The 23,606-nt window shown below is 36.5% G+C and overlaps 1 protein-coding gene across 1 annotated transcript in view; it reads left to right on the top strand.

Annotated features, from left to right (window-relative positions):
* The window catches only part of LOC144436450 (guanine nucleotide exchange factor subunit RIC1-like), a 169,032-nt gene that overhangs the window by 53,061 nt on the left and 92,365 nt on the right, over nucleotides 1-23,606 (top strand). Inside the window, exons 14-16 of the mRNA XM_078125248.1 lie at nucleotides 730-827; nucleotides 2,988-3,188; nucleotides 14,737-14,902. Coding sequence (XP_077981374.1) covers nucleotides 730-827; nucleotides 2,988-3,188; nucleotides 14,737-14,902 — 465 coding nt within the window. The remainder of the gene's footprint in view (nucleotides 1-729; nucleotides 828-2,987; nucleotides 3,189-14,736; nucleotides 14,903-23,606) is intronic.

Genomic DNA, 23,606 nt, shown 5'->3' with positions numbered 1-23,606 from the left:
TTTTCATGTTCCTTGAAACCCAATCATAGTGGGGATTATGTGATTCTCAACTACTTGTTATTATACATAGACTTGTCATAATATTATGCATAGACTTGTCATAATATTATACATAGACTTGTCATAATATTATACATAGACTTGTCATAATATTATACATAGACTTGTCATAATATTATGCATAGACTTGTCATAATATTATACATAGACTTGTCATAATATTATACATAGACTTGTCATAATATTATACATAGACTTGTCATAATATTATACATAGACTTGTCATAATATTATACTTAGACTTGTCATAATATTATACATAGACTTGTCATAATATTATGCATAGACTTGTCATAATATTTTGCATAGACTTGTCATAATATTATACATAGACTTGTCATAATATTATACATAGACTTGTCATAATATTATACATAGACTTGTCATAATATTATACATAGACTTGTCATAATATTATACATAGACTTGTCATAATTGTAAGTTTCTCAGCTTGAGGTCCATGTTTGTATAATACAAATGGAAGTTTGATGTTGTGACTATTCCTTACCCACCCCCACCCCCACCCCCACCCCCATTCAATACCAGGTTTTGAACTTTGGTCTGCTGTTGATCCCCTACCCACACCTCTTCAGTTCCATGTTTGTAAACTTTTCGGGGTCTAAGTTTGTATTCAAGATAACAATATTATAATACTTTATACTACTATAGGTCCGCCAGTACAGGTTCCGAGTGTGTTGGTTGGAAACAAACAATGGCAGGCTATACAGCTACCTATCGGCTACTTATCAGCTAATTGGCCAATCAAGGTAAGTTATTGATACAGCTACCTATCGGCTACTTATCAGCTAATTGGCTAATCAAGGTAAGTTATTGAATGATCATGGGATGTTATCATGCTTTTAAGTAAAGCATATTTTACAGTAATTCTGTGTACATTGGCTAAGGCATAGTTTATGAATGAACACGATTGCTTAAACTGAGCTTCCAGTTAATATCTAAGATAGACACTTTCTTTTGTTTGCAAACATGTTGATAAAATCTATTGAATGGATGTTGGTTTACTTAGCATGATGGAATAAAAGAACATTTATAAAAATTCCTACAGGCTTTTGGTACACAATCTGCAACCAGAGGGGAGTTTTTCAAAAAATTGATTAAGGGGATGTGTCTTGTCTCTAAGTATCCCATGTGTTATCCTGTTGATGGAATTATGGTATAATTCTGACAGTTGAATTTGCCGTGTTCCTATGAGTTTAGATGCTGTATTAATAACACGCCTGAGTTTATTTCTACTTGTCATGGTCAGATGTGGCAATATTAAAGCTCAGCAAACTTTCTATTAAGCTTCTATAAACCCTTTCAAGTATACATTGACTAAACGTTGAAACTTTTCAGCTTCCTGAGCAGAAACAATTGCTGTTGTGATTTTTAGCTCCGCTGTCAGTGAAAGCTGAAAGCGTAGCTCTAGGTATAGGGGGTATAAGGAGGTTTAGAGTAGAGTGAATGATAGGTGTCCGTCAAACTTTTATATTTTCATCATCTTCTCCGAAAGTAACAGCCAGAATACTTCGATATTTGGTGTGCATGTTCCCTTGGGGAAGGCTATTCAGATTTGTTCATGCCGAGTTGATCTGTGCCATTTTCAATTTTTTATGATTTTTTTCCCCAAAATGTTATATTCATCATCTCCTCGACTACCAATCGTCAGATTGCTTTGATATCTGGTGTGTTGATGCACAGAGGGTAGCTTACTTAGATTTGTTAATTTCAAGTCAGCACGTCTTCTTTTCTATTTTTTATGATTTTTTTTTTTATATTAAAAAAAAAATGAATATGTTAATGAGCATTATGACCGACGCCATATTGGAAATCAGTCCGCGAGACTTTAGGTAAAGTGCAACTTTTCAAAAGACACTATTGACGTCAAACAAGCAATGTAATATGTGCTACAGTCTTAATTCTACGCATTGTGCACCCAAATGACAAATATTTGTTCGAAACAGGGTTGTAAACATCAAATCCAAATTCTCCACCCCTCCTACAGAATGGTTCATTCCAGTATACGCACCTCACAATCAAGTGAGAAATCGTGCATGCCTGAACTGAAGTGTATGGAACGATTTTTGACAGTCAGTCGTCAATAAAAACGATAATACTCTTTCTAAAATTACCACATTTTGAAAGGGAAAGTACTTTGTGGTTCATTTATGGAGTTTTGTTTTTGTACGATCAATATTGGTGGCAAAATTACAGTGTCAAAATTGCCGATGTGGTAATGCCTGACAATCCCAAGTACCCGGATGCACGAGGGACTAACCCGGAAGCAAGTCGTTGTCAGTCATATGTTACAGTGCAGTGGTAATTTAAGCAAAATGCTCCTTACGTAACTCAAGAAGTTGAATATGCAGAACTCCATTCAAGTGTCTACATTCATATGATCACAAGTTAGCTTTCTGTTTATACCAAGACCTGTCACCTTGACCTCCATCTTCACTGTCAAACCATTCACTAACTTTAAAGTGTTGTATTTAGAAACACCATTCACATGTTTATCAAAGTAAGCTTCCAAGCTTGACACTAAGCTTTGACCCTGACCCTGACCCTGACCCTGACCTTCGTCTTCAAGGTCAAGTAACATTCCCCAATAACTTTGGAAGTTTCATACCTAGACTAGAGACATAATTGAAATGTGTACTTGCACATTATTAAAGGTAAGCTTACTATTTTGACTGACTTTGAACCTTGAACTTCATCTTTTACCGCTGTAGGTCAAATTGTCTACATTAATATTAAAAGAGGTAACCTTTCTGATGAGATGTATCAGACATTACTTAATGGCACAATTCATGTTGTAATGGGCATTATGCCTTTGTAAGTTTGAATGCAGAAAACTTATTATAATTGAACTGTGATTGATGCTAGGTTTCACTGTATTTGAATAACTTTGTAATGTTATGAATTGACAGTATGCTGCAGTGGACAGAGCTGGTCACTGTGTTGCTGTAGCTGGGAAGACTGGTTTAGCACACTATGCATTATTTACAAGGAAATGGAAGTTATTTGGCAATGAAACTCAGGAGCAAGATATGGCAGTCAATGGTGGACTGTGTTGGTGGAAAGACTTCATTATCACTGCCTGCTACAATGTCAATGAAAACAGAGATGAGGTGAGAGAGTTGTCTGCAGTCGCTTTGCGTTCTATTTTTAGCACAATTGAACTAGGTTCAGTAGGACTATAGGCATGGGGATGTGTGTGTGTGTGTGTGTGTGCGTGTGTATGTGTGTGTGGGTGTGGGTGGGTGGGTGGGTGGGTGTGTAAACAACTTAAAGGCCAAGGTCCACTATATAAAGAGGATTATGGGTAATGTATGCATATGCGGGAAATTCAAACTGCTGTAAGGAGCACTGACTTTGCCCTCATGTCTTCATCCCATTTTGCACTGAAAAAGTTTCACATGGCTCTCATATTTCATATATGCTGTTTGTAAATATATAGTGATGCAACATGAGTAGAAATAACTGACGTTAACTAAGTTTGGTAGTCAATATAGCAGGTTTACCGTCAAACTGACCCAAGATTTGTTTCAAATTTGTCTAGTAAAAACCGTTGGCCAGTTGTCAATTAGGCTTACAAGTTACACAAAGCATGATAAGACACTGTGAATGGTGCAAATAAACAACGTGCGAAATGCCAAATATCAAATGCAAACAATACAAGCAAACAAAAGTCTGTGTGCACTCTGTTAGCCCGAAGCTCACTTGTGCGAACGGTACGTGAAAATGATACATTGTTACTGAAATAGAATGACATAAAATGAAACCAAAATGTTTCTCAGTTTGATCGATGTACGTTCTGGGTTGCTACACTCCTTAGTAAAATCACAATTTCATACAACTTTTTGTGCGCGCGACAAGTGTTTTCTGTCAAGTAGTTGTGTCGTTGACGTACCTATACCTAGTAGGCAGTGATGTAGATAATAGCCGGTTACCTACCGGTCACAACGCCCAGCTATAACTTATAACTGACAGACAAGATAGACGTACGGTACATGTACAGGAGGCGAGGCACACCATGTGGTGCAAACTTGACAATGATCATGCGTGTCACGTGTATGGCATCAGATGTAATACATGTAGCTAACCAAATATTCTTGGAATGCAGCCTTTCTTGTAACAAGTATTGGAAATTGTCAGAAACCTGAGGATTTTATGACTGAATATATTTCGATCAAGAATTCCCATACTTTCAGTTAAATTTTCTGATGACCCCGAAGCAAGACATGTTTGAAACATTTAGTGCGACATTTGATACTGATAAATGAGTGATATAATTCATAAACAAATTACAATTTACAATTTCAATGATACAAATTGTCACTGTGTAATAGTGTTTGGATCGTGTTAGAAAAGGTCCCTCAAAATATAATTTTTCAGGTTATAATTTGTATGTATAAGTTTATAGAAATACGTGTTTCACCCAGACTGGGTGTCTGGCCGTACATACGCACTGGAAAAAATATGTAGCAGAAACACTGCCACGAGACTTGAAAAAAAATATAACAAGGGACTCTTCGGATTAGGCAAGAACTACAGGTAACCAATATGTGTGAACAGCCACTAATATGTTGATAAACTACCTGGGTCGGATTTACCAAATGCTCCTCCCAGATAAACAAACGTATTCCGTTGCACATGCGCAAACCTACTTCCGTAGCGTGGGCACATAGCCTGTTTGGACCTTGGCCTTTAACGTAAAAAACCACCAGCCTGATCACCTTGGTATTTGGTGGGGGGACATATTAGGGCGTGTAGATGGGAAATTGTTCAAATGAAAATGATTGCATCAGAGACGTGTGTTTAGGTAAAAAAACATGATTCGTGGTGTGGGAATATGCTTTGCCTAGAAATGAAAAGGTTGTTGTTTTATTGTTGCAATGAAATCATTAAATCTTTTATGGGCTACTTCACATCTCAATGTCAATGGCATCAAGATTAACCTCTGTTTCAGGTTGCTTCTTGGAAACTGTTTTCAGCACAGCTGAGTGAAATCATAGACACTGTCTATGATAAAAACAGGTTCATTCATGTTACAGACATGATAAAGAACTTTTTGGGTCAGAAAGTGTGATGTTTGGTCAAAAAACTTAAATAGGTCTGAAATTTGTTGGGAACATTCTTAGGGTGTATAGATTGATTAAGAATTGTTCAGGACATGATGATCCCATCAGTGATATAGAAATTGGCTATAAATGTGTCTTTTTGGTCAAAAATCTTTAATTCCAAAGCTACAGATCAGATTGGGCAGAAACTTGATGGCGATGGATCTGTGGGTGTATAGATTAAGAATGTTAAGCATATAATGATCTCATCAGTAATATGCAAATTAGGTGAACAAATGTGAATTTCCATCAAAAACTTATATTTCACAAAGTACTGGATCAGTGTGGCTGAAACTTGGTGAGATGTTTCTAGAAGTGTTATTCAGTAGATTTTATTCAAAACACCTTTACACAATTGGCCCTAGCAACCATGACCATACCCTTAGCAACAACCAAATGGCTGTATATTTTGGTCAAATAACATCATCTGGTAGGCAAGTGAGTAAATATTCAAAAATTGTATGCAAATTTCCCTAGCAACCATAACCACACCCATAGCAACAGCCAAACGGTGTATTTCACAAAAGATAACCAGGTTAATAGACAAATGAATAAACATTCAAAAAATGTATGCAGATATGTGTAGCAACATGACCACGCCCATATCAAGCACCAGATGATTTAGTGTATTGCAAAGATAACATCAGGGTTGGATAGGCAACTGGATAATCATTTAGCAAATGAACACCTATACATGGCACGGATCACCATATGGGTAAACATATTTAAAAAACTGCAGTTTTGCTACAATGCCATTGGTGCTATTTTATTCACTATATCATGACTTGTGCATGCATACACTTATATTCAGCATCATACTTGATTTATGTCCAAATTTTGTAAAGTAAAGTGAACACGAGAAATGGAATGTTATGATGATAAATAAGCCAAGAACAACTTGCATCTATATACGGCAAGTATTCCAGAAAATGTATTCTTTTACATTATTTAGTCTTCATATTGTCGCTTTTTTAGCCTTCTGAAGGGGAGTTTATTACAATGCCGCAGGTTCCAACCTTAACATGTCATTTCTTAGACATGTAGTGTCAATTACCCATTCCCTTTGGTGTTTAAAATTGTAAGTTTCCAGTATAGCCATGACAGGGCTCAAAGTTGCAACCGTTTTAGTCGCATATGCGACCAAATTTCGTCAGGTTGTGACTAATTTATTGACAGTAGTCACATTTTGCAACTAAACATTTTTCCCTGAATCTTGCAGTGTTCTGTCACGGCCACACCCTGGTGTCAATCCCGCAAAAATATCTGATGACGCATCAGAATATCTTGATTGGGGCCTTTTGGCACGTTTAATTCCCCCACCAATTTTGTAAACTAACATGAAAGATACACTATACTGACTCTGTAAGGGACAGTGTTGTTGCCATCATACAAGATACATTGACAACGCACAGTTCTATTTATAAAATGAATTGTTAACATAAACAATGCAACAAAAAGATCAGCTTTGATAAACTTAATCTACAATTGAATCATTAGATGGAGTAGATGAGATGCCGAAATGGATGTCTCTCTCCTCACGGTTTGTCTACCGTGCACTGTCGCGACCTCTGACCTACTCACTGACTTGTGCGAAACACAGAACCTACCATGGGAAATGGAAGATCAATCTGCCACAGAAGCCCTATTTAAACAAAGAACGGAATGTGATTTTCATTTGTTGATGGGCTGGATAAATGGAAAGAAAATGAGTACATGTGTATTTTGATTCTGAAAAAGCTGTGTTAGAGGATCGTGATGCATGATGTTGACAGTCACACGTGAATGTTGGGCACTGCATCAATGAGTGATCACTGGCATGGCCATGCACTACTGTAGACGGCCAGTGCGAGTGCGCCGGTCAGACATGAAGAATGGACTTGTTGTGCAAATCAGGAAATAATTACAGTGGTATTTAAAAGCATCCTCATTTTGTCATTGTTGATAGTTTTCGTTCAAGATTTCTGAGTTTCAAGGACACCCAATGTCAGCTTTCAGTATCAAGTTTACAATGTAACTTACTGTCATTTGATATAGCAGGACAAAATCATGTTACAAAACTTACACTGCCAGTAATTGTAATTAATACAGATTAATTATTTTTAAATTTGTTTGACTGTATAATTTGTAGGTTTTCTTTCACATTTGGTATTTTTAGCACAACTGAACTGAGGTTCAGTAGTGCTATAGGGATCGCCTGGCATCTGTCTGTCTGTGTGTGTGTGTGTGTCTGTCTGTCTGTGTGTGTGTGTGTCTGTCTGTCTGTGTGTGTGTGTGTATGTGTGTGTGTGTGTGTGTGTGTGTGTGTGTGTGTGGATGTGTGTGTGTGTGTAAACAACTTAAAGTCAAAAACCGCTGAACCGATTGCCATGATATTTGGTGGGTCCATTACTTTGGGTGTCTAGTTGGGAAATTGTTAAAACAAAATGATCTTACCCCCGGTTTGTGATTTGGGTCAAAAAATGTGATTTTTGGTCAAATGACTTAAACTCAAAAACTCCTGGGCAGATTGGGCTGAAATTTGGGTGAAACATTCTTCATGGTGTTTTTACTAAGAATTGTTCATGATATGATGGTCCCTTCAGTGATATGCAAATTAGGGCTAAAAATGTGTCTTTTTGGTTAAAAATCTATAATTCCAAAACTACTGAGCAGATTGGGCTGAAATTTAATGGGAATGCATCTAGGGATGTATGGACAAAGAAATATTAAGCATACAATGCTTCCATGAGTGATATGCAAATTAGGTGTAAAAATGTTCATTTTTGGTCAAAAACTTGTATCTCAAAAAGTACTTGGTCACCGAGTCTGAAACTTGGTGAGATGTTTCTGAAAGTGTTATTCTGCAGATTTTCTTCAAAACATTTTGAGAAAATTGGCCCTTAGCGACAACCAAATGGCAGTATATTGTGGTCAAATAACAACATCATCTGGTAGGCAAATGAGTAAACATTCAAAAAATGTATGTAAATACCCTAGCAACCATGACCACACCCATAGCAACAGCCAAATGGTCGTGTATTTCACAAAGATAACAACAGGGATTAATAGACAATTGAATAAACACTCAAAAAATGTATGTAAATATGCCTAGCAACAAGACCACACCCATAGCAACAGCCAAATGATCACGTATATTTCAAAGATGATAATATCAGGAATTCATGCACAAGTGAATAAAAACATACAAAAATGTATGCAAATATATCTAACAACATGACCACGCCCATAGCAACAGCCAAATGATAGCATATATCGTAAAGATAGCAACTGGATTCAGCAAATGAACACATATTGTTAGCATGGATTAGCATATGGATAAACATTTTTAAAAACTGTACAGTTGTACTACAACACCATTGGCGGTATTTTTATTTTTGCTCCTTAAAAATTTAAGCAAAATGCTCCTTACGGAAAATGTGAACTTTGTGCCCTACATGACAACCCTGAAATCAGTAATTTCATGTGGCACAAAGGTGAAATATCATATATGACAATGTCACTTTGTTTTGCAACATATGCAAATTTGATTGAATGGCAGTCATATCTGCAGCTATAAATTATGATTAACTGTGTAACTCAAACAACTTTATACATAGAAACTCCAATCAAGTGTATCAAGTGTTTTGTCAATACCGTTGACCTTCAGGGTAAATTACCAAATTCAGGTTAATTCTTGCATATTGCAGATACTTGTCTTATTCAGATGTGACTAATTTCTTTTAAACCTTCTGCATTGGTACTGCAGAACAAAAACAATTTACTCAGTATTATGAATTTAACTTGTTTCAAAAAATCTTTAAATTCATACTTATTTGAATCTCTTTAATCCTTTTACATTGTCTGTGGTTATACAATTTTATCTCTTTTACGCTTCATACTTTTTAATGTTTTTCAATTTTTTTATGTGTGTTACCTTGTTTTGTTTTTGTTGTTGTATTGTGTACATTTACTTTAGGGCCCCTGGGAAGATTAGGCTGGACCTAACAGGGTCACCCTTTTTCTTTTTGAAATAAAAGTCGTTATTATTATTATTACTCTTTTGGTATTTTTGCATGTATATCACGTTTTAGCACAACTGAACTGATAGGTTCAGTAGTGGTATAGGTATGGTGCAGTGTCTGTCTGTCTGTGTGGACGACTTAAACTCAAAAACCGCCAGACCGATCGCCCTTAGCAACAACCAAAATTAATGGCAGTATATTTTCCTCAAATAATTACATCCTCTGGTAGGCAAGTGATTAAACATTCAAAAAATGTATGCTAATATCCCTAGCAATCATGACCACACCCATAGCAATAGCCAAACACTGGTGTATTTCACAAAGATAACAGGGATTCTTAGACACGTGAGCAAACTTTCAAAAAGTGTATAAAATATGCCTAATAACAAGACCGCGCCCATGGCAACAGCCAAATGATCACATACATTGCAAAGATAACAAGAGATTAATAGACAAGTGAATAAACATTCAAAAAATGTATGTAAATGTACCTAGAAACAAGCCCATGCTTTTAGCAACAACCAAATGTCACTATATTTTGCTAAAATAATATCATCTGGTAGGCAATTGAGTAAACATTCAAAAAAAGTCTCAAATATCCCTAGCAACCATGACCATGCCCACAGCAACAGCCAAATACTGGTGTATTTCACAAAGATAATAACAGGCTTTCTATCGTATGATTTGCGTACAGTTCACTCAACATTCAACACATATACACGTACACTGCAGTGCAAATTTGATCCCGTAAATGTATTTTGATGGTCATAATCAAGTTATTCACCTTTCCTATCTTTCTTTTTGAAAGCTTGAAACCGTGCAGTTTTTTTTGACATTGTAAATGCTGTCGTTGAACAACCTCGATGCCCAACACGGCAATTTCATTGACAATGTCATGCTCATAGCATACGCTCTCTAGTCTATGGTGCCTTGTACGTGTACAGTCTACTAGCTAGCTGCGAGTTGAAGGAGCTCAATTGGCTCCAACTCATGGACTGTTATCATGCATGTGATTTTTAGCTCAGTTTTAGCCTCAGTTCAGTAGTGCTATAAGGATCACCCGGCATCTGTGTGTGTGTGTGTGTGTGTGTGTGTGTGTGTGTGTGTGTGTGTGTGTAAACAAATTAAAGTCAAAAACCTCTGAACCGATTGCAATATTTGATGGGTCCATTACCTTGGGTGTCTAGTTAGGAAATTGTTGAAATCAAAATGATCTTACCATCGGTTTGTGATTTGGGTCAAAAAATGTGATTTTTGGGTAAAAAACTTAAACTCAAAAACTCCTGGGCAGATTGGGCTGAAATTTGGGTGAAACATTCTTCATGGTGTTTTTACTAAGAATTGTTCATGATATGATGGTCCCTTCAGTGATATGCAAATTAGGGCTAAAAATGTGTCTTTTTGGTCAAAAATCTATGATTCCAAAACCACTCAGCAGATTGGGCAGAAATTTAATGGGAATGCATTTAGAGATGTATGGATGAAGAAATATTAAGCATAGAATGATTCCATGAGTGATATGCAAATTAGGTGTAAAAATGTTCATTTTTGGTCAAAAACTTATCTCAAAAAGTAGTCTGAAACTTGGTGAGATGTTTCTGAAAGTGTTATTCAGCAGATTTTCTTCAAAACATGTTGACAAAACTGGCCCTAGCAACCATGACCACACCCTTAGCAACAGCCAGAACTTAAAAACTGCTGGGCAGTTTGGGCTGAAATTTGGGTGAAACATTCTTCATGGTGTTTATACTAAGAATTGAATTTTGGTCAAAAACTTATATTTCAAAAAGTACTAAGTGAATGAGTCTGAAACTTGGTGAGATGTTTCTAGAAGTGTTATTCTATATCATTGCTTTTCCTCAAAAATCTTCAACTTTGAAATTACCCAGTAGATTGAGCTTAACTTCGTTGAGAATGTGTAGATTTGTCCTCATTAATAGCCGACACAGTGAGAACAGTATATTGTTAATTAGCTATAATGTTTACTTTACTATTTCCTCTGGTGGTAAAGTATGTAGCATGGCCAGTTTGGTTTATGACTTGATTATGTAATGTGTTGTAAGGCAGCTGTTTCATCACCTACCCATATAAACTGAATGTAGCTTGTGTTTAAAATATTACAATAAGACAACCAAGAAAGTTAAACCTGTTACATTGGTATGACTTGGTTCCAAATTGATTTTAAAAAAAAAAGGAGTACAAAACCTTGTAGACACATCACTTTAAAGTTTGATTAGGATGTTGCTATACTTGTCTTGTACACTTCCAACATAGGTTGGCTAGATTATGATAATGGGAATTAGGTATAAAAATTTTGTTTTGGTTGCAACTTTAAATCTTCAAAAAATTATACATCTATCATTGTCCTGAACACGAGGTTGTGTGACAATGCAATATTTGCGCTATTTTTCTTAATTGTGGACTGAGTTCTCCTGATTTTGTCAAAATACAGACTAATCTGTAACCCACAAAATCGCATGACAGTACTTTCATGTGTGAATATCCAAGTTTCTCAATGTGTCTTGATATGTTAACTCGCTTGGTGACTCTAGCGACGCCATGTTGATTTTGATTGACAAGCTTTGAAAACGATGACCCCAATGTCAAACCTGTTCTACAGTAAAAATGTTGTTACTGTTATCGTGTGAGGGAGTGGCAAGGAAGAACAGTTGTTCGTGCCTTCGGCAAATGCAGTTCCTATCAGTACACATTAGTATTCAGTGCTACGGAGCAAGGCGACGACTTTGATTCAGATGAAACGTAGCAAAAAAGGCATGAACGACTGTCGACAGTCTATGAGTTTGTTGTCATTGATTTCAATGTCAGGATATTATTCTACCAGGAATATCTGGGATAGTTATAATGCAAGTCAAGCTGATATTGTCTTTCAGCAATACTCAATGTAATACAAGTCAAGCTGATATTGTCCTTCAGCAATACTCAATGTAATACAAGTCAAGCTGATATTGTCCTTCAGCAATACTCAATGTAATACAAGTCAAGCTGATATTGTCCTTCAGCAATACTCAATGTAATACAAGTCAAGCTGATATTGTCCTTCAGCAATACTCAATGTAATACAAGTCAAGCTGATATTGTCCTTCAGCAATACTCAATGTAATACAAGTCAAGCTGATATTGTCCTTCAGCAATACTCAATGTAATACAAGTCAAGCTGATATTGTCCTTCAGCAATACTCAATGTAATACAAGTCAAGCTGATATTGTCCTTCAGCAATACTCAATGTAATACAAGTCAAGCTGATATTGTCCTTCAGCAATACTCAATGTAATACAAGTCAAGCTGATATTGTCCTTCAGCAATACTCAATGTAATACAAGTCAAGCTGATATTGTCCTTCAGCAATACTCAATGTAATACAAGTCAAGCTGATATTGTCCTTCAGCAATACTCAATGTAATACAAGTCAAGCTGATATTGTCCTTCAGCAATACTCAATGTAATACAAGTCAAGCTGATATTGTCCTTCAGCAATACTCAATGTAATACAAGTCAAGCTGATATTGTCCTTCAGCAATACTCAATGTAATACAAGTCAAGCTGATATTGTCCTTCAGCAATACTCAATGTAATACAAGTCAAGCTGATATTGTCCTTCAGCAATACTCAATGTAATACAAGTCAAGCTGATATTGTCCTTCAGCAATACTCAATGTAATACAAGTCAAGCTGATATTGTCCTTCAGCAATACTCAATGTAATACAAGTCAAGCTGATATTGTCCTTCAGCAATACTCAATGTAATACAAGTCAAGCTGATATTGTCCTTCAGCAATACTCAATGTAATACAAGTCAAGCTGATATTGTCTTTCAGCAATACTCAATGTAATACAAGTCAAGCTGATATTGTCCTTCAGCAATACTCAATGTAATACAAGTCAAGCTGATATTGTCCTTCAGCAATACTCAATGTAATACAAGTCAAGCTGATATTGTCCTTCAGCAATACTCAATGTAATACAAGTCAAGCTGATATTGTCCTTCAGCAATACTCAATGTAATACAAGTCAAGCTGATATTGTCCTTCAGCAATACTCAATGTAATACAAGTCAAGCTGATATTGTCCTTCAGCAATACTCAATGTAATACAAGTCAAGCTGATATTGTCCTTCAGCAATACTCAATGTAATACAAGTCAAGCTGATATTGTCCTTCAGCAATACTCAATGTAATACAAGTCAAGCTGATATTGTCCTTCAGCAATACTCAATGTAATACAAGTCAAGCTGATATTGTCCTTCAGCAATACTCAATGTAATACAAGTCAAGCTGATATTGTCCTTCAGCAATACTCAATGTAATACAAGTCAAGCTGATATTGTCCTTCAGCAATACTCAATGTAATACAAGTCAAGCTGATATTGTCCTTCAGCAATACTCAATGTAATACAAGTCAAGCTGATATTGTCCTTCAGCAATACTCAATGTAATACAAGTCAAGCTGATATTGTCCTTCAGCAATACTCAATGTAATACAAGTCAAGCTGATATTGTCCTTCAGCAATACTCAATGTAATACAAGTCAAGCTGATATTGTCCTTCAGCAATACTCAATGTAATACAAGTCAAGCTGATATTGTCCTTCAGCAATACTCAATGTAATACAAGTCAAGCTGATATTGTCCTTCAGCAATACTCAATGTAATACAAGTCAAGCTGATATTGTCCTTCAGCAATACTCAATGTAATACAAGTCAAGCTGATATTGTCCTTCAGCAATACTCAATGTAATACAAGTCAAGCTGATATTGTCCTTCAGCAATACTCAATGTAATACAAGTCAAGCTGATATTGTCCTTCAGCAATACTCAATGTAATACAAGTCAAGCTGATATTGTCCTTCAGCAATACTCAATGTAATACAAGTCAAGCTGATATTGTCCTTCAGCAATACTCAATGTAATACAAGTCAAGCTGATATTGTCCTTCAGCAATACTCAATGTAATACAAGTCAAGCTGATATTGTCCTTCAGCAATACTCAATGTAATACAAGTCAAGCTGATATTGTCCTTCAGCAATACTCAATGTAATACAAGTCAAGCTGATATTGTCCTTCAGCAATACTCAATGTAATACAAGTCAAGCTGATATTGTCCTTCAGCAATACTCAATGTAATACAAGTCAAGCTGATATTGTCCTTCAGCAATACTCAATGTAATACAAGTCAAGCTGATATTGTCCTTCAGCAATACTCAATGTAATACAAGTCAAGCTGATATTGTCCTTCAGCAATACTCAATGTAATACAAGTCAAGCTGATATTGTCCTTCAGCAATACTCAATGTAATACAAGTCAAGCTGATATTGTCCTTCAGCAATACTCAATGTAATACAAGTCAAGCTGATATTGTCCTTCAGCAATACTCAATGTAATACAAGTCAAGCTGATATTGTCCTTCAGCAATACTCAAGTAAGAAGAAGTAAAAGTACTATTTGATCAAAACTGCAATTTTCAAAAGGTTCTATTATATTTGTGAAAATCATAACTTACATAATTATTATAACAAAAGTTTTGTTTTATTTACAGATACGATTGTATCCTAGAGTCAGTAACTTGGACAATGCATTTGCTACCATAACCAAAGTGCCCTACCAAGTTCTTCTAGTCAATGTATTCCGAGATATTCTCATTGTTTTTTGTGGTGACTACCATGTTACGTTGTATAACATTGAAAGAAAAGACACTAAACCTAGTAAGTACCAGTTTTTTATTTCATGAGATGTACTTGAATAGATGTTTACTCAAAACAAACTAATACTTATAGAGACTCCATTCAAGTGTCTCCTGAAAATTGTTAGGTACAAGGTTTCATTTAAGACTGTAACCTTTGACCTTGAACATGACCTTCATGGTCAATGATCAAAATCAAGCCATTTCTTTCATATCACAGACAATTTCTGCCAATTTCTTATAAATTATCTTTGCAGGTAATATTATAATTGCTTTTAGTGCTTGTATCACTATTTACTGAATGGTGGCCATATTTGTAGTTAAAAATCAGTATTTACTGCATAACTCAAAAACTGTAATACATAGAGTCCTAGACAATTGAATTGTCTAACACACGTGAATATCAGGTGCCATATTTCTTTGATGACTTTGACTATTGACTTGACCTTCAGATCCAATTATCAAAATCAAACTATTTCCTTCATATTGCAGACACTGTGGTGTTTAAAGTGTACATGCAAAGGTACATACTTTTTTTCGTAATTATGTTTATTTTGCCATAAAAATAAATGAAATTGCATTCATACCTCTAAATATTGCGCGCATTGGCAAGAAAGTCGCAAAAATACTTTCCCCCTTAATCCCCTGTGCTTCGACTAACTTCGGCACCGCAACCAGCTCACGAAAGGTGTCGAGGTCCCACGTGTTACAAAAGCCTTCTAAGCCTTTGTGTAATGTTTACTTATGAATTACTAATTACGCTTGCATTATAGTATTATCTGTAACTGTACATATTGTGGTGTACCAGTTTAGTCTTCCGACAAGAATGGTTCCTTGGTGTTTTGTCGGCAGCACCCGCAGTGAAACATCACCCTACACACATTTCCGAGTGATATAACTGAGTAGGTAATAATGGGTGAAGGCAGTTGAAATCACGTAATAACTGGACAGTGACGCCATACAGTGAAAGTCGGTAAATGTTACCGGGGCCGGGGTTCTCCACGCCACCGGTGTAGCCATGATCAAAGCGAAAAAGGGAAGACAAATAAAATAATTTGAAATGATGTTTTCAAGAAAGCAAGTTAGCTTCATAAAATATTTTCATTACGATAGCATTTGTTTTTAAACAATGCGTAGTCCGATTGTATGTTTTGATTTCCATGTTGCTGGGAGTCGATCGTTTTCATTGTGATACATCACATACATCGTCGGAATCATATCAAAGTAAAAAGACGCAACGCTCATTATAATGTTGCTATTTTTGTTTCCATTGTTTTGTCTACATGAACAATTACCGTGTCATGCCAATCACATGTCAAAAGTGGATGGACACAGCAAAGCACAGTCAGCACTAAGCTTCACGCTCCCAGGTCAAATAACTTCCACAACGTAAGACATGTCTATCCATAAAAAACTCAAACAAAAATGGTCGGAGACAATACACAAAACACCACAGTACGGCCGGCTTCAGTGAACATGGGCCGTGCTTTGAAAGAAGATGAAACCACTTCATGTCACTGTGTGGATGGTAATGAACGCAGTAAAAATGAAATAAAGTACGTGTACACATAGCTTTCAAGAGGGACGGTTATCCAACAAAACGTTCTGCTCTAACGAATTTGTGGGTCTACTTTCGCGAAGATTTTGAATGGTCATAGATTGAATGTACTGTTACAACACGCTACATTTGAACAACTTGAGAGAATATTATGGGGAACTCTTCTCATTCATCTCTGTATGTTTGATGGGTATGGAAATATTAGATAATTCGTTTCGATTACATTGTCTACAGGAGCTGTTTTCCACCCATTGAATAGTTATGTCAACAAAGGACGCTGATAACAGCCGTCACTTTATGTAAACAACACGGCTTCACTAGGACATACTCATTCACTACCTGAGGAACTATTGTTACTGCTAGCGGTCGGTTCGAATGAATTTGGCTAAATCACACCATCAGATGTTAATGCTGGAGTGTATTGCTCTACGCTTGAGGAATCTGATCAATATTCAACGTCGGGTTCTGGCGAAAACGGGTTTTGAAGTTGACCTTCTGGTTCGACCATAATGGCTTTGCATGTAAAGATACACTGACGAATGCGTTTGTGTTCCCGAAGTGACGTCATAAAGTTCCAAATCCTGTCCTATCCATATGCAAATGAGAGGTACTTACCTGAAGGTGCTCTGTGGCTGAGCCAAGAGTGCCTCATTTTTCGCGCAATTTCTCGTGTTAGAATTATATTGTACTATTACAAACCCGATTTCCTTTATTTTTATGGCAAAATAAACATAATTACGAAAAAAAGTATGTACCTTTGCATGTACACTTTAAGTGTGACAATTTCTTTTTTAGCACAACTGAACTGATAAGGTTCAATAGTGCTTTAGGCATGGCAAAGTGTGTGTGTGTGTGTGTGTGTGTGTGTGTGTGTGTGTGTGTGTGTGTGTGTGTGTGTGATTTGGGTAAAAAAAAAAATTGATTTTTGGTCAAAAGCTTAAACTCCAAAACTACTGAGCAGACCAATCTGAAATTTGGTCAGAACATTCTTAGGGGTGTTAGATTAAGAATTGTTCGTGACATGATGATCCCATCAGTGTTATGCAAATTAGGTCTAAACATGTGTCTTATTTGTCAAAAATATATAGTTCCAAAACTACTGAGCAGATTGGGCTGAAATTTAATGGGGATGCACCTGGGAATGTGTAGATGTAGCTGTATTCATAATGTGATGATCCCATTAGCGATATGCAAATTATTTTGAAAAAGGGGTCAAAAACTTATATCTTGAAATTGCATGGGGAATGGGTTGAAACTTGGTGAGGATGTTTCTGGAGGTATTATTCTGCAGTTATTGTTGTAAACATTTTGACTCAATTGGCCCTAGCAACCATGACCACACCTTTAGCAACAGTGAAATGACAATGCATATTACAAAGTTAACAACAGGGATGGGTAGGTAAGTGACTAAAGATTCAAAATATGTATGCAAATATACATAGCAACAAGACCACGCACAAAGCAACAGCTAGATGATGGTCGATATTGCAAACATGAAAAGTGGAAAGGGTAGGCAAGTTCATCAAGATTCCAAAATGTATGCAAATATCCTTAGAAACAAGACCATGTCCATAGCAACAGCGAAATACAGTTGTGCTACAACGCCATTGGTGCTATTTTTCAATCTTGGGCTCATTAAATAAAGGATAATGGAAATGCACAGTGACATGTATTGATTTCACCTATTTGTCACATAGAAGTGAAGTCTTTTAGGAACTTTGTCTTCTATGAGGAATCGTCATTTCAGAAATCTATTTTAGATTGAATGTATCCAAGTTTTTTCAAATTTGTCATCAAAAGTTTCAATATTTGTTGGCAGATACAGACTATAACTTTTATTAGCTCCGCTGTCAGCGAAAGCTGAAAGCGTAGCTTTTGGTATAGGTGGGTATTGAGGTATAGAGAGTAGAGTGAATCATAGGTGTCCGTCAAACTTTTATATTTTCACTTTCTATTCCGAAAGTGACAGTCGGAATTCTTCGATATTTGGTGTGCATGTTCCCTGGGGGGAGGCTATTCAGATTTGTTCATGCCAAGTTGATCTGTGCCATTTTCAATTTTTTATGATTTTTTTTCCAAAAATGACTTTTTCATCAACTCCTCATAAACTTTAAGTCAGATTGCTTTGATATCTGGTGTGTTGATGCACAGGGGGTAGCTTACTTAGATTTGTTAATTTCAAGTCAGCACGTCTTCTCTTCTATTTTTTATGATTTTTTTTTTGAAATTTGAAAAAAAAATGAATATGTTAATGAGCATAATGACCGACGCCATATTGGAAATCAGTCCGCGAGACTTTAGGTAAAGTGCAACTTTTCAAAAGACACTATTGACGTCAAACAAGCAATGTAATATGTGCTATAGTCTTAATTCTACGCATTGTGCGCCCAAATGACAAATATTTGTTCGAAAAAGGTTTGTAAACTTCAAATCCAATTCACACACCACCCCTCCTACAGAATGGTTCATTCCAGTATATGATCATTGTGAGAAGTCTTCCATGCCTGAACTGAAGTGTTTTTGACAGAGTCAGTCGTCAATAAAAACGATAATACTCTTTCTAAAATTACCACATTTTGAAAGGGAAAGTACTTTGTAGTTCATTTATGGAGTTTTGTTTTTGTACGATCAATATTGGTGGCAAAATTACAGCGTCAAAATTGCCTATGTGGTAATAATGCACGACAATCCCAAGTACCCGGATGCACGAGGGACTAACCCAGAAGCAAGTCGTTGTCAGCCATACGTTACAGTGCAGTGGTAACATCGTCCGAGAAATCGCTGCGTTCAGTGTCATTATTCACAGAATTGTTGTTTTCGAGTGAAACCCCGTCTTGAATTGTATAACTCTAACAAATGAAGACATGTCAAGTTATATTTTGAAAGTTGTATCGCTAGTTTGAGACGATTTTCTCACGTACTATCGGGGCTTACTTGGACTTGGACCTTACTCCAGTTCATCGGGAAGTTTAGCCAGCCCGATAATTCTTTCTGGTTTAGTTTACAACACTTTTGATCGCGCAGATTTTGTTGTTGTGATGAAAAGAAATTTAAAAAAAGATCACTTCAACCATTTCGTTGTGTTTTCTTTATGAAAGGTAATCGAACATGCACGAGTGTTACCACTGTAACCAGGAGGGTCTATGCTGTAACGTATGGCAAGGGTTCGACATACACGCTGGTCCGCTATCCCGCGAGTCTAGTAACTTTCTGTAAGGACCATGTACCAGTAAAGGTTACTAAATAAAATGCCCATTGCAAGTAGTCCGACGGGATAGTGACTTTTCGATAGGTATATCAGGGAGCTCAGAATTCAAACCACCGGCTATATGATGAATTCACGGTCATAGTAAAATTCATTTGATTTTTAATTTGCTATTTTGACCAACTCCGGTTGTCTATTCGCGTTAAAATTACGATTAGTTTGGAAACGGGGTAGATTTTCTATGATTCCGTGTCATAAAAGCATGTGTTGTGTAGTTTTCGAAAAGCACACCCGGTGGGAAAGTCGCCCAACAGACGATCTCGCGCCATTGCTGTACTACGTGGCACTTTATTCTGGCGGAATGTCTCTTGAAAACGGGAATAGCGAACGATGAGCCAATCAAGTGAGACCTTTCAAATGTAGCTAATATTATAGCCAATAAAATTAGTTGTACGATGATATGTGTACAATAAGTCCTCTACACTGTAACAAGTAAATAGTAAAGTTGAAATCTTTGTCGCATGAATTCGTATTTATGTACGGATGCGTAGTCTTTCTGAACAGTAATTCTTAGATCAGTTAGTATTTAAACTACGTTTCTGAGTTAATTATTCGGTAGGTTATTGACGAGCTCCCTTTGTAAAAACGCTGTACAAATTGGATGTCGGCGTTCGCCCGGCCACGTTCAACGGAACTAGTGAAGCTCAATCATAACAATGGTGGCTGTCAAAATCGAAGACGCAATTTGACCGTGTTGTTATTTCAGTGAGTTTATTCAGCAAGAAAACAACGTGTTCTATGTTTTTGTACTTCCTACATGATGTGATGATCGTTTTTTTTTACCGGTACAACTTACAGCCTACAATGAAACTGCTAACTAGCTTACTTAGTAACACGATTCCGTGTTCCGTGTTCCGTGTTCATGTTTTGGTATTCAGTTTGAAAAATTAAAATCCTGAACTTTATTTTGCGAACGGTTTTGTCATTTCTTAGTAATTATAGGGCCGACTGTATCACGTTTAACGTTTATGTCAACCCGGAAGTACATAGACACGAAAATAGACGAAGTGACTTGTACATGTAATTAGTAACAAAATTTTGCTGTAACTGCTGGTAACCTTCAAATTTATTTATTTTTATGTTGTAAATACATTCTAATATGCACTAAGGAGAACACTATAAAGACTTGCTCTATGGGAAGGTAATTTTTTGTCTTTTAAAAATGCAATAGTTAGATCAATGTGTACCAGAAATGTTATGTAGTATTTAAGCTAGAAATAAGACCACATAACATCTTATTACTCCCCCCCCCCCTCCAATTAAGACAAACTACTCACAGAAAGCAACAAAAAAGAGAAGAAGCTCCAAAACATAAAAAAGAGAATAAAATTACAGTAAGGAGTTGATGATGCACAAACAACTACAACGAAATAGACAGTTCAATTACAACACACGGTTTGAAATAAATATGATGGGGTTTGGAAAAGTGAATTAGAAGTAGAGCAAAAACTAAGAGAGATGAAGAGCCTAAGTGAACAAGCGAAAGCACTTAAAGATAGGACCACCAATTTTTTTGCAGGACTACTACGTTATCAATTTTACTAGTCCTGTGGGATAGTGACTTTTTTACTCCAGTGTCAAACCCTGTTGGCTGAGAATGACTCTCTTTCGGGTACTTGGGGATTGTCGCCGTACGGAAACTAAGATGGCGATTAATACATTTCTTCCCTATGTAAATATATCTACTACAACTAGTACAAGTTGAATGTTGTTGACTTGGTAAATTTGTTAGAAAATTTTTTTTGTGTGCATTTCCAAGTCATTTTTTTTCTGAGATTTTGTGCAATTTTTTCTTAACAGTAATTTTTTGTTATAATATGGTGACTATGGTATAAAAGTACAATACATTACCAACTTCTGTGTAAAATGTGTTTTATAGTGAGACATCATATGAAACCACTGACCACTTTATTGCATCGCTAAAACAAAACTGCATAGTAAAGAGCTGAAGAACTGAACCACTTCTACATGTCACCAAAATAAAAAATTAAATTAAAAAAACAACAGCGGAGCTATTCTGACCGATAGGTCGCTTGTTAAATGACCCTGACAGACATCATAGACAGACATAAACAACGTCAGACATCATAGACATTAAATGAGGGGTGTAGACAGACATAGACAACGTCAGACATCATAGACATTAAATGAGGGGTGTAGACAGACATAGACAACGTCAGACATCATAGACATTAAATGAGGGGTGTAGACAGACATAGACAACGTCAGACATCATAGACATTAAATGAGGGGTGTAGACAGACATAGACAACGTCAGACATCATAGACATTAAATGAGGGGTGTAGACAGACATAGACAACGTCAGACATCATAGACATTAAATGAGGGGTGTAGACAGACATAAACAACATCAGACATCATAGACATTAAATGAGGGGTGTAGACAGACATAGACAACGTCAGACATCATAGACATTAAATGAGGGGTGTAGACAGACATAGACAACGTCAGACATCATAGACATTAAATGAGGGGTGTAGACAGACATAGACAACGTCAGACATCATAGACATTAAATGAGGGGTGTAGACAGACATAGACAACGTCAGACATCATAGACAGACCTCATAGACAGACAGACATCATAGACAGACATTATATACAGACATCGTAGACAGACCTCATAGACAGACATCATGAGGAATCGTCATTTCAGAAATCTATTTTAGATTGAATGTATCCAAGTTTTTTCAAATTTGTCATCAAAAGTTTCAATATTTGTTGGCAGATACAGACTATAACTTTTATTAAATGACCCTGACAGACATCATAGACAGACATAAACAACGTCAGACATCATAGACATTAAATGAGGGGTGTAGACAGACATAGACAACGTCAGACATCATAGACATTAAATGAGGGGTGTAGACAGACATAAACAACGTCAGACATCATAGACATTAAATGAGGGGTGTAGACAGACATAGACAACGTCAGACATCATAGACATTAAATGAGGGGTGTAGACAGACATAGACAACGTCAGACATCATAGACATTAAATGAGGGGTGTAGACAGACATAAACAACGTCAGACATCATAGACATTAAATGAATGGTGTAGACAGACATAGACAACGTCAGACATCATAGACATTAAATGAGGCGTGTAGACAGACATAGACAACATCAGACATCATAGACATTAAATGAGGGGTGTAGACAGACATAGACAACGTCAGACATCATAGACATTAAATGATGGGTGTAGACAGACATAGACAACGTCAGACATCATAGACAGACCTCATAGACAGACAGACATCATAGACAGACATTATATACAGACATCGTAGACAGACCTCATAGACAGACAGACAGACATCATGAGGAATCGTCATTTCAGAAATCTATTTTAGATTGAATGTATCCAAGTTTTTTCAAATTTGTCATCAAAAGTTTCAATATTTGTTGGCAGATACAGACTATAACTTTTATTAAATGACCCTGACAGACATCATAGACAGACATAAACAACGTCAGACATCATAGACATTAAATGAGGGGTGTAGACAGACATAGACAACGTCAGACATCATAGACATTAAATGAGGGGTGTAGACAGACATAGACAACGTCAGACATCATAGACATTAAATGAGGGGTGTAGACAGACATAGACAACGTCAGACATCATAGACATTAAATGAGGGGTGTAGACAGACATAGACAACGTCAGACATCATAGACATTAAATGAGGGGTGTAGACAGACATAAACAACGTCAGACATCATAGACATTAAATGAATGGTGTAGACAGACATAGACAACGTCAGACATCATAGACATTAAATGAGGCGTGTAGACAGACATAGACAACATCAGACATCATAGACATTAAATGAGGGGTGTAGACAGACATAGACAACGTCAGAC

Source organism: Glandiceps talaboti, chromosome 6 (assembly GCF_964340395.1).
Source record: "Glandiceps talaboti chromosome 6, keGlaTala1.1, whole genome shotgun sequence".
Classification (NCBI taxonomy): Eukaryota; Metazoa; Hemichordata; class Enteropneusta; family Spengelidae; genus Glandiceps; species Glandiceps talaboti.
This window is presented reverse-complemented; position numbering and strand designations above follow the sequence as displayed.